Source organism: Monopterus albus, unplaced genomic scaffold, assembly GCF_001952655.1.
Source record: "Monopterus albus unplaced genomic scaffold, M_albus_1.0 scaffold31.1, whole genome shotgun sequence".
Classification (NCBI taxonomy): domain Eukaryota; kingdom Metazoa; phylum Chordata; class Actinopteri; order Synbranchiformes; family Synbranchidae; genus Monopterus; species Monopterus albus.
This window is the reverse complement of record NW_018127911.1, coordinates 3,696,405-3,709,725: the sequence shown is the minus strand read 5'-3', so window position 1 is coordinate 3,709,725 and position 13,321 is coordinate 3,696,405. Positions and strand designations below refer to the sequence as shown.

At 40.9% G+C, this 13,321-nt stretch overlaps 1 protein-coding gene across 4 annotated transcripts in view; it reads left to right on the top strand.

Annotated features, from left to right (window-relative positions):
• Positions 1 to 13,321, top strand: part of pex5la (peroxisomal biogenesis factor 5-like a) — a 78,566-nt gene that overhangs the window by 60,813 nt on the left and 4,432 nt on the right. For all 4 annotated transcript variants that reach the window (XM_020596823.1, XM_020596821.1, XM_020596822.1 and 1 more), the window contains 6 exons: positions 3,393 to 3,509; positions 6,096 to 6,239; positions 7,627 to 7,697; positions 8,718 to 8,936; positions 10,253 to 10,418; positions 12,381 to 12,538. In XM_020596823.1, coding sequence (XP_020452479.1) covers positions 3,393 to 3,509; positions 6,096 to 6,239; positions 7,627 to 7,697; positions 8,718 to 8,936; positions 10,253 to 10,418; positions 12,381 to 12,538 — 875 coding nt within the window. The remainder of the gene's footprint in view (positions 1 to 3,392; positions 3,510 to 6,095; positions 6,240 to 7,626; positions 7,698 to 8,717; positions 8,937 to 10,252; positions 10,419 to 12,380; positions 12,539 to 13,321) is intronic.

Here is a 13,321-nt window from a genome sequence, read left to right as displayed (position 1 = left end):
TTTAGACTACTAAGATAATGTTTTATACTCTGAAAGTTTGCATATAAACTTCTGCTATTAAAGTGAATTAATGATAGCTTGTTCTCAGTCTTGACATTGCTGTTAAACTGCTCATCCGTGTAATACTTGCAGATATTTTCAGAGCTCTTAAAAAAATTTATTTCAGGGTCAAGATCTTCATCCGGTTCATGATTGATGAATTTCAGAATCTCCAATAGTGTTCAGTTCCAGCTCCAGTCCCTCAAAATCTATTAACTTCTGTAACAAATCACTTGCCTCATTCCGTACATGGGTCATACTTGTTGTTGTTAGTTTCCACGCTCATCTGCCATCGCAGATATCGATATACCTGCGTGACTCTTCAGACACGAGAGGGTCCAGCTACCCCCTCATCTCCTTGTCTTGGCATCCTGGGCTTGCTGGTCCTGGGTCCTGGTTCCGAGGTCTGGTCACTAGTCGATCATACCTCAGGAACGCGATGTCTCCCCTCGCCGTGGCCTCCTTTAACTTCAGCATCAATTCCCTTCTTTTCATCCTCACATACTTGGTGTAATCTTCATTTATGTAAATGTTAGATCCTTTGAGCTTCTTCGTTTGTTGCAATATTTGCGCCTTATCTTTCTCTTTCATCAGCCTCACCAGAACCGCCCTTGGACCACGATCCGTAGGTTTCCCAATTCTATGAGCCCGCTCCATCTCAATCTCTTGATGAATTTGCAGATTATTTTTCAGAATCTCCTTCACTTTACCTTCTGCCTCCGACCAGCTTTCTCCAGTTGTCTCCATGATTCCCTCAAAGATCAGGTTTTTTCGCTTGGACTGTGCTTCCAGATGCTCCATTCTATCCGTTATAGTCATTAAACTCTCACACGTTCTGTAAACCTCATCCTTCGCTTCTTTGGCGTGTTTTTTCTGTTCACCCATGGCAGTCTTTATCACATCCACCTCTCGCTGGGTAAACTGCAAACTCGTTTTTATCTCCTGTATTTCTCTGGTCATTTTGTCGAATCTCCTGTTGTTTGTCTCCATAATTAGTTGCACGAAGCCTTTGAAGTTTTCCTGTTGTTGGTTCATCAACGCGATGTACATCTGTTTGAGATTGCCCACGATGTCCATTACTTGCGCCGCTCTGTGCTGAATTTCTTCTGCCTCCATATCCTCAGTCACTTCTGATTTATTAGCCCTTCTCCCTCTTTGAGGCATTTAGTAGTTGTAAAGTATGTTCAAAAGACTTGAAGTGTAGAACAGACAAGAGGAGCCGTAAATATGTCTGTTCTCGCTTGCAACCCAAATATCAAAGTATAATGGTCAGCTTATAAAAAAAAAAACCCACAATAGGCAGATTAAACTTTTTTAGAGTTAAAAACGGAGCAATGAACACCCTATAAATTGTAATGAATTCTTACCACTCAAGATCTAACAATTAGTTTTCTGATACTTTGATTACATATGCATGAAGTGTATTGTCAGCTGAGAACTGAGTTTCTACTGTACATGCTACTCTAAAGCCAAGTCCCTGCATATGATAGCTATGACTTCACAGCCCCACCCATTGCCTCCCTCCGTGCATTTCTTCCACCTCAGGATAGTGCACTTCCTAAGACAACCAACAAGCAATTTGCCTGAGAGGCAGCAGCCTGCAATTACCTACCATCTCTCACCATCACGGGCCACACTATGGCCTCCATGCCAATCACAAAACTAAGATGTGGAAATGAGAAGACCTCTAACACATGCACACTCTCCGACCCTAACCCACAGTATCACTACACACCCTTATTGTACACAGTGCTGTCATGAACTGATGGGTTTCTGGCTGCAGAGGACTCAATAAGTCACAGGATGCTGTTGTGCTCTGTTTGGCATCATTTCTGCCAGTTTGCTCTGCCTCGGACAGGAAGACAGCCAAAGACTCATGGAGTCATCGAGGTGGGGAAAGAAAAAGAAAAAAAGCTACACACACACACACCACTGTGGCAACTGGAACGTTACAAGTGCTACACACGAAAAAACAGGCATGACGTTAACTGCATATGTGACAACGGTGTTCGCCAACAGCAGACAGTGGTTCAGGTTTTCCACACCCATCCTGTGCCTCCACAATAAACAGTCAAACTCAAGAGGAAAGCGGTTTATCGAGTTGCCCTTTACTCTGAATCATATACACACACACACACACACACACACACACACACACACACACACACACACACACACTACTTGGAGCTAATTGAGCGCTGGGTTTGAGGCAAAGTACAAATGAATGATTTTTTTAATGTCAAGTTATGAAATGAGGCAAACTCATCACCCAAAGAACATTGCTATGATTAAAACAGTTAGGTGCAGAGTGGAGGCTCACACATACACACACACACACTATGGCACTGTTGATTGCTGAAGTGTACAATCATTTTTGGCAACATTTTAATGTGGAAATGTGCAGTTTTCTCTTTAGCAAATTTTAAAATCATCTTTATTTGCCAAATAGGTTGAACACAAGGAATTTCACTCCAGTACAGTGGCTGTCAGTGTGCTTTTCATTCAAAAAAATGTGCATTTAAATAAAAAATAAACAATTATATTAAATATTAACTGCTTCTCTCAACTTAATCACTTTTTTACTGAATTACTGTTTTAAAAGAAGTGGGAAGTCAATGATTCCATGTAGATTTGCTGTTAAAGAAGCTGTTATTTTTTTACAACCGTCTGTTTACTATTCATTGCAAGGTTGCTGTTAAATATTTTTACATTTAGACAGAACTATGCGTTACGTACTTTGCAGGTAAAGAAAATAACTATCAAAACATCTTAATTAAAATGTACTCAAAACTGTGGTGGTGGTTTGAAGAAAAAAGCTGATGCATGTGCAGATGATCTGACATTAACCATTTAGTCACCAACGATGACCTTCAAGCATCTGGTCAGCAAATTAATAGGTCTGCAAATAACAGTTCAAATGTCAAGCTAATAGAAACTTTAAAGAGCCAGTTCAACATTTTTTGACCACATAAATGCATTCAAATTTTTTGTCTTACAGGTGAGATGAGAATTTGTGCATTTAACTGATTGTTTGAAAACAGTTTAGTAGTTACACCAACATATATTACTGTAAATTATTTTACACATCAGAAAACACTGATACTTTAAATTTGGTTAGTGGAAACAGGTACTAATATGGTGTATTGTTCCTTTAAACTTTGCCTCGACTTGCAAATGTGATGAGTGTGGAGTCCATACATTACCTCAAGCCACTGAGCCAGACAGATTGTAGGATGCTGGGAAATTACAAGAGCTGTTGTTCTACTGTGCAGTAATCACTCATTCTCTCTTCTCACCCTCCCCTCTTTCTCCACCTCCCACCACGTCCTGTGCTCTCCCTCTGCTGACTGTAGTCAGATACTGAGTTCTGGGATAAGATGCAGGCGGAGTGGGAAGAGCTCGCTCGGCGAAACTGGCTGACGGAGAATGAACAGGCGCAGATTCCCTCAACTGTCTCTCCACATGAAAAGGTCACTGTGACTAAAATGTTACAATTAGTATGTGGTGACATTTGTCTTGATGACACTGATATACAGTGCCTTGCGAAAGTATTCGGCCCCCTTGAACTTTGCGACCTTTTGCCACATTTCAGGCTTCAAACATAAAGATATAAAACTGTAATTTTTTGTGAAGAATCAACAACAAGTGGGACACAATCATGAAGTGGAACGAAATTTATTGGATATTTCAAACTTTTTTAACAAATAAAAAACTGAATAATTGGGCGTGCAAAATTATTCAGCCCCTTTACTTTCAGTGCAGCAAACTCTCTCCAGAAGTTCAGTGAGGATCTCTGAATGATCCAATGTTGACCTAAATGACTAATGATGATAAATAGAATCCACCTGTGTGTAATCAAGTCTCCGTATAAATGCACCTGCACTGTGATAGTCTCAGAGGTCTGTTTAAAGCGCAGAGAGCATCATGAAGAACAAGGAACACACCAGGCAGGTCCGAGATACTGTTGTGGAGAAGTTTAAAGCCGGATTTGGATACAAAAAGATTTCCCAAGCTTTAAACATCCCAAGGAGCACTGTGCAAGCGATAATATTGAAATGGAAGGAGTATCAGACCACTGCAAATCTACCAAGACCTGGCCGTCCCTCTAAACTTTCAGCTCATACAAGGAGAAGACTGATCAGAGATGCAGCCAAGAGGCCCATGATCACTCTGGATGAACTGCAGAGATCTACAGCTGAGGTGGGAGACTCTGTCCATAGGACAACAATCAGTCGTATACTGCACAAATCTGGCCTTTATGGAAGAGTGGCAAGAAGAAAGCCATTTCTTAAAGATATCCATAAAAAGTGTTGTTTAAAGTTTGCCACAAGCCACCTGGGAGACACACCAAACATGTGGAAGAAGGTGCTCTGGTCAGATGAAACCAAAATCGAACTTTTTGGCAACAATGCAAAACGTTATGTTTGGCGTAAAAGCAGCACAGCTCATCACCCTGAACACACCATCCCCATTGTCAAACATGGTGGTGGCAGCATCATGTTTTGGGCCTGCTTTTCTTCAGCAGGGACAGGGAAGATGGTTAAAATTGATGGGAAGATGGATGGAGCCAAATACAGGACCATTCTGGAAGGAAACCTGATGGAGTCTGCAAAAGACCTGAGACTGGGACGGAGCTTTGTCTTCCAACAAGACAATGATCCAAAACATAAAGCAAAATCTACAATGGAATGGTTCACAAATAAACATATCCAGGTGTTAGAATGGCCAAGTCAAAGTCCAGACCTGAATCCAATCGAGAATCTGTGGAAAGAACTGAAAACTGCTGTTCACAAATGCTCTCCATCCAACCTCACTGAGCTCGAGCTGTTTTGCAAGGAGGCATGGGCAAAAATTTCAGTCTCTCGATGTGCAAAACTGATAGAGACATACCCCAAGCGATTTACAGCTGTAATCGCAGCAAAAGGTGGCGCTACAACGTATTAACTTAAGGGGGTTGAATAATTTTGCACGCCCAATTTTTCAGTTTTTTATTTGTTAAAAAAGTTTGAAATATCCAATAAATTTCGTTCCACTTCATGATTGTGTCCCACTTGTTGTTGATTCTTCACAAAAAATTACAGTTTTATATCTTTATGTTTGAAGCCTGAAATGTGGCAAAAGGTCACAAAGTTCAAGTGGGCCGAATACTTTCGCAAGGCACTGTATAATGTACAGCACTGACAGTCTGTGTAGACTAAACAATGTGTCCATGTCTAGTTATACCATGAAGTCCACTACTCAACATCAAGTACAATACAGTATGGCTACTGTACTTCTGACTTATGTAAACATACACCAGACTCACTCATGAATCCCAGACGGGGTTTCAATAGAAGGGAGCACTCAGTCCTCTCTCCACTGAGAGCTCAAAATGTGCCTATTCCTCAAAATTAAAGGATTTAGTTCAACAGCAACATCCAGGAAAAGATAAGGTCAGCAAAAAGACTGGGGAGCATCTAACTCGAGTCTGTCCAGACCTGGTCAAGAGATTAGAGGATCCTATATCCAGCCACATTCTCAGTGACAAAAGAACATGTAATGTAATTTGAGATTGGTTGCTTTTTACTTTAAATGTACAGAATGATTTGCACCATTTCTTCCCCCAAAACTTACTACACATGTGAACTAATATAAAAGCCTGCATGTAGCATCACTTTTGCTGATGAAAAAGATACATTTGTGCTTTTCAGAGGACAGAGCATGAGGCTAATCTTCATCCACCCGTTGGCCTCCTTATATCACACAAGATCGAACTTCTGGGCTTTTTGATTTAACCCAGTGCAGACCTAGTTCTTAAAGAAAAAGCAGTTTCAAAAATGTCACTATGCTCAAAACCAGACAACACACCACCAGGGTAATGGCAGTTTGAAAATGCAAAGTGTAACATTTAAAGAGAGGAGATGAACCCAGAGGAGCCGAGTGCAGGTTTGATGTGAAGCAGAAGCCTGCTGGAGCTCACAGAGGATAGTTGCATGTGAATATGGGAAAGAGAGAGAGAGAGAGAGAGAGAGAGAAACTGACACTGCCACAGTCCCTGTTTTTTTTCCCCCTGACAGGGTTACTACTTCCACACAGATAATCCTTATAAGGACTTGCCTAATGCATTTGAAGAGGGACTAAAGAAGTCTCGAGAGGGAGACTTGCCAAATGCAGTGCTCTTGCTGGAAGCAGCTGTCTTGCAGGACCCTAATGATTCAGAGGTAAATTCATTTATTACACACACACACACACACACACACACACACGCACACATTTTTTTTCCTTTAGTCAACCAGTCAAGTTAACCATGGAGACATATGTATTTACAGCTGGGATGTGGAGTGTTACACTAAAACTGCAGTGGAGCAGTTGAAACTTAGAAAACTTAGGGTTAAAATCAACCCCACTTAGTCTACATCGTGCTGAGAGGAACTAGAAAGGAAGAATGCCTCACTGACCACAGGCTGTGTGAATCAGATTGACAGTATTAAGAAGCTCCCACAGGCTGGGTGCTGATTTCCTATAGAGGGCAGAGGATGTTTCCCCTGTTCAATCACTTGTTTACTATAGGGAAAAAAAATACGAGAAAATTTCCATTTGCCCAATGAGCTGAATAATAGCTCACTGCATAGGCTTTTTAATCTACTTTGTGTTCTCCCTGTTTCAAAAAGAAGTGACCTCTTTGCAGACTGAAAGAGCAAAGCCTTCACGCTAAGTACTCTTAGAATATACAGAAATGTGCCAGTTATTCCAAAGAGAGGATTATCCTGCAGTATATGGAACTAATATGATTCTGAAATTCCTCCTAGGGTGCTTAGTGGCTTATTGCCCCTCTGTGAAGACCTTTGAATCGTTCAGAAATAATTTCATTCCTCATTTCAAAGAGTAGAACAAAAAAAAAAACCCTCTACACAGATTTGCTTCAGGACAGGTTATTAAGTGTGCCCTTACAGGCAAAATAAAGAGGGATTAATCTCATATTTTGCATTTTGAGGTAGTTACATCATTTTCTACTCTTGTGCAGATCAAGAGGTACAGTTTGCTTTTTCTTGATGTGGCCCGAAACCTACACACAGACCAGGCACCATGGCTTTCCACAGTCACATTCAAGGTTTCACAGTTTACTCAACAATATTACCTGTAGAACTGTCAGTATGAAAATGACTCAAATGATAAATTCATTATTAAAATAGACCTTAATTAATTTTCTGTTGACTGCCTAATTCACCATTTGTTCAGGTCTAAATAAATGCAAATTACTCATCTAAATTATTGCTTCGCTTTTTTAAAGAGACAACACAGAAACCAACAAGTCATCCCAGATAGCTTAAATAGTTTTTATTGCTTGGATGATTTAATAGAGTATCCAAGAACAAATCTCAAATCTAAACATTATACCAAGTTTTAAACACTGTGTGTGCCTTTGTTTGGCATCATGAAAGTTTCAGATGCTGTGGAATCTGTGGGGTTTTGTTTATAAAAGTAGTGCGGGATCCCCATTATTGTGCCTGGCAGACGATGCTTAGCCACTGTGACTGTTTCAGCCCCTTGACAATACCAACCTCCCATCCTGCTCTTTACTGTTATCTATATTTTGCTTTCTTTCAGGCTTGGCAAGTGTTGGGGACAACCCAGGCTGAAAATGAGAATGAGCAGGCAGCAATTGTCTCCCTCCAGAGGTAGGAGAAACAACTGCATCAGAAATTGCTGTCAGACATGACGGAGCTGTCAGCTGTTACTGCTCAGGGATACCATATATTTGCACAAGTGGAACTCTTTGAAAACACCAGGATAAAAGTTGAATCCCACCATATGACATTTGCCTGAGAGGTTTTCATTGAACTCTGTCAGCAGCCTATTTAGCAAGAACAAAAAAGGGAAAACTAAATTCTAATGTAATGATCTGTTACACTTACAGCCACAAAAACAAAATCTTTCCCTCTACAGTTAGCAACGTTTTTAAACCAGCAACTGGAAAGAAAGCTTTCTTCTTAAAATAGAGGCACCCCTACATGGATGGTGATTGCACAGAGTCAGGGTTTGAACAGAGTCCTCAATGGGAGGTGGCCTACTTTCATTCATAAGACTGCTAAAGCCAGAAATTGCACTATCTGGGGGTGTGAGCACCGACAAGTCAACAGAAAACACAAGAGACAACATCCTAAATGACATACTGTAGAGGTCTACTCTTCCAGCACATATATGCATATCTCAGGTAGTTTGTGTTGTATATTTTACCTTCTTTATTAGCTCCATCTGTGAGTGGAGTGTTTTTGGTATGAAGTGAGATTAGATGTTTATTTGGCATTAGTTGTGTTGTTGCTACACTGGCACTACTTCAGATGGAAAGCATCATGTTACAAATGCTACTGTACTGCTGTTTTTTGGCTGTAGCGTGCCTAGTTGAAAACCTGGGGTTGTTCCAGGAATCCTGGATCAATCACCAGGGTGTTTTTTTTTCCTAAATGCAAACCTAATGCAAATTATCTGATCCTGCTGCTTGTGGCAATATACAAACCTGGTCCTCTGCAGCAGAGGCAGAGCAGGACAAGTGCAGCTCATCCCTGACCCAGAAATCATTAGTCTCCACCTAATGTTCGGCTTCTCTCAATTCACACCTGTCAAACCTAGATTTGTGTTTGAAGTAGGCACCTTACACCATCTCTCCTCTCCCATGCCCGGGTCCTGTCTACATCCAGGTGTTTGGAGCTCCACCCAAACAACCTCCCAGCTCTCATGGCTCTGGCAGTGAGCCTGACCAACACCGGTATGTGCCATGACGCGTGCGAGGCCCTGCTCGGCTGGCTGCAACACAATTCAAAGTACAAGCACCTGCTGAAGGGCAAGACCCACTTGATGGGATCCCCAAACTCTCAGCGCAGGATGTCTCATGCTTCCAACATGGGCAGACATGAAAGGTAGGGTACTGACCCCGAATAGCCAGAGTCTAAATCCAGACCAGTTGAAAGCTGATGATAACATCACTAGGATTTTTATCGATCGCAATGTTTCCTTTACAACTTTGTTAAATGTAAGAACTGAAGACTAAATCGGAATTGGCTGGTCACAGTTAGAAAAATAAATAAATTTGACATCGGCCCAGAAAATTTCAATCGGTGCATCTTTAAATACAATACGTCTCTGATGGCACTGGAGGATTATAGGCTACAACTATAGTATTCTCATTACTGAATAATCTGCCAAATGTTTAGTCTATTAATTAAAAAATAGCTAAATGCTCCTCAACTATGCAGAATCAAAGATGCAATTTTTCCATCAATAGTTTAAAACTCAATTATGCTATATTCAGTTTACTATTGACAAAAAAAACTGCAAATCTTCTCATTTAAGAAGTTTAAATCAGAAAGTGTTTTGCTTCCCTTCTGCATCGAAGGTAAAGCATCACTTTATTAAATTAGTCTAGTCAGTGTGAAAAGATACAGGTAGGCTACATCCCATTTACTGCAGTTGCCCCTCTGATCTGTGTAATTCCATCCTTTTCATTTCTGCTCCTCACCTCATCGCTCTCTCTTTAGCATTATTGTACTCTGGACTCCTCTGTGCAGTTCCTCTCCCTCCTTTATCCTCCCTCCAACTGATATGTCCAGTCTCGTGGAAACAGACACATAACATAAAGAGTAATGGGGTATTTTTAACCAAAGGCTAAGGACCAAATGACCACTGAGGCAGAAGTAGCTGTCTAGCTGCAGTTTCTTTAAATTGTCACTTTTGTGTAATGGTTCTCCAAACTGAGTCAGGCACTCAAAATAATGTAAAGATTGCAGGGAGTCACACAACATGTTCAGAATATTAGCTGGATGAATGTGAACAATACACAACTAAGAGTGCTCTGATACAAGACTATAGAGAATCAGGTTAATAACATTCATTTAGCAGAACAATAAACACTGTCAACAGTGAAGAGAGTTAATCTGGAACTCAAACATGGACTTCATATTTCATTAATTAATTAAAAGACGAAAACAAGGCTCCTTCATCCTACCCCCAACACTACTGCTTTCTGACTGCTATCAAGGGTTTACAATGAGTTCAAATACTAAGCTACTATTCCTGCTCCGTCCTACTATTTCTCCTTTACCCTCATTGTCCTCATTTTCTTACATTAACAGCTGACAAGCAGGGCATTGCACATGACAGCACTGCGATCTTAAGCACCCTTCCTCAGCAGCCTTAAGTCACACTAATCCTTATGTGCGTCTGTGTGCGCCCACAGCTCCCTGCTACCCGAGGTCAAGGAACTCTTCCTGGAAGCAGTTCAGCACAACTCTGAGAGCATTGACCCAGATTTACAGACAGGCCTTGGGGTGCTCTACAACCTCAGCGGAGAGTTCAGCAAAGCTGTGGAGGCCTTCAATACAGCACTGTCAGTGCGGCCCGAGGTAGGACTCCTAAAAACACACACACACACACACACACACACACACACACACAAAAACACAACACAGATTAGTCAGAGTGAAGCTGTATAACTACAAATGCTTGTCAGAGGTAGAGATGCCCGAGAGGTAGGCAAGGCAATACACTTAATTCAGAATCTTAATCAAAGTGTAAATGACAACAGGCCTCTCTCTTTGGTCATCACTTATTAAACAAAGCATCTTTATGTGGCAATATAACAAAGAGTAAATCAAGGGACTCTCAATTATTACAGTATTTTGCCTTGTTAGAACACAACAGGTAGTGCTATACAGTGTACATTAGCATTTCAGTTGTAGATGATGAGCACATTCTGAATGGATCAGTTCACCCCAAGATGTATTTTTCCAATACCCACAGAGTCATCTAGTCATGCCATTACTTTAACACATTTTGAGATTTTTATATTACGGCTGGTAACATTGCAGAGACATGACAGATGTGTTGCAGCTGTTTGATTCCAGCTGGTACTGTTTTTGTGCCAGTGATGGAAAATCCACACCTTTCATAAAATACTATTTGCCTGCTCAGAGGCTCATTCAGATATTCACATACAATACATTTAGCAAAACGGATACTGTTTGTTTTCACCTCACAGGAAGCCAGTGAAGCTGGTTGTTTGAATAAGTTGCTATAAGTCACAGAGAGGTATGAGCCAACATGAATATTTCACAGTGACTATCGTGGCCGAAATTATCTTAGCATGTTAGCTCAGCAATTATTTAAATAATCTTTTGAATAATTTGGGAAAATAACCTAATAGCAGCTTTTTAAAGCAATATTGGCACTGTGATTTAATGTGATTTTTAAAGAGCCACTTCTTCACTGCAAACAAGCTAAAATGGTAGTAAGACCAAATGAATATCCTCATTCAAGGCTAGTGGTGAGTCACCGTTTTCAATATGAAAAAATACAAGGACAGAAACACACAGCAGACATAAAGCCTTCAAGTGTGTGTACATCCTTAGAGGGCTGGAGCCACAAATACCAAAGGAGAGCACATGCAAACAGATGCAGTGATGCACATCAAGCTGTCACGCTAATATGTGAAGCAAGGAGGTGCCAAATCTGGCCTCATGAACTCCTGACTGGCACACACACGCTCTTACATACTCACAATCCAGCACAAGAGCAAGATGTAGAGCATGCACATTTACACTGAAAACTAGAAAGTTTCTTTGACTCGTATATTAATAGACTGGAATGCACACAGACAGCGAACAAAACAAACATGCACGTCAGTACAACCACAAATTTTTGCAATGCAAATGAGTCTGTCCTCCTAGCATCATCCCAGGCCGGCACCAATATTACTCACAGTTAAATCCAACCTCCCATATTTGACTTGCTAATATTCGCTCCCCTGCTGGAAAAATAGCTCTGAACACAAAGGGAGATGAGTATATTACACTGCTAGGCTTAGCCAGAGATCTAGGACCCCTATACTGTGGCAGACCATGACCTCTGTATATGCCCAATGCCTGCAGGTGAGAAACAATGACAAGGACGCCCAGTGTAATTTAAGGACGCTCTCCTTAAATTACCCTTGCTAGGTAACTTTATAGCAGGGAGCTGTGCCATTCTTCAAAACACTTTGTTCATGCTTAAAGAAAAGGCATGAATTATAACTTCCTACAAGGCTGGGTGCTGCTCTTTTCTGTCAGACACCGTTAGCTACTTGAGATCTTTCAAACATGCTAAGAATGTAAGACTCAAAGATAACTAAAGTGATGCTGCTGAAGAGTTTAAAATGAGACTAAATAAGGAACTCTCCAATGTGTGTACTGATTAAATACACAATCCATATTATTTAAGCATCTGACAATACTTATCATGGTAAACTTCACTAAAACTAATTTTTCATCTTCACCCTCTGACATTCATTGTCCCACATCCAACCCACTCACCGCTCCCCCTTGATCTAGGACTACTTGTTGTGGAACCGCCTGGGGGCAACGCTGGCAAACGGGGACCGGAGTGAGGAGGCAGTGGAGGCTTACACACGAGCACTAGAGCTGCAGCCGGGGTTTATCAGATCCAGGTACAACCTGGGCATCAGCTGCATTAACCTGGGGGCACACAGGTGAGTGGGACAGATTTCAACTCGTTTGATACAGTGGAGTAGAGTCAAAAAGGTGACAGCGGCACACAGACTTTAAGTTGCAAAGAAAGAAAGAAAGAAAGGAAAAATGACACGGCAAAGCTAAAGCCTGCAGGTATGCACTGTAATTTTAGTCATTTAATTCATGTGAAATATATGTACAGACTTTATATTTGATATTACGCTCTGATCTCACAACTCGAAACATGCACATCAAATCCAACACTGACTGATTACAAAACTACAAAACATTGGATGTAAAACCCAAATTCAGCTATTATATAAATATCCTGTGTGCAGGCTGGGCACCAGCTGCCATACCATGGGACATTTCCCAACAAAGCCCTTCTAGCCATTGAACCAGTCATACACTCTCTTGTTTTGAATTGTCTTGTGGTGATGATGACTGTCAGCACATGCTCTAAACTTTGTAATGATTAGCGCTGAATGTAACTGCTGCTATTAATTGAAATGTTTCTGAAATAGGTGATTACAAAAAGCATGGAGAAAATGTAAACTGGATTTATTTTGAGTCTGACAAAAGCCTGTTGAGCGTCCCGTGAACCCAGTGTTACAGATAGCCTACATAATTATGTGACTTCACAAAAACCTAATAGGAAATATACAGAAAACCCAACTTGTTCATCTCATTTGTTATAAATACACATGCAATATTCACAAATACCTCATTCAGTTGTGAGGAAGAATCCAAAAATGCACCTGCATCCAAAAAGCAACAAGCTTAACCACTACAAGAATCAATTT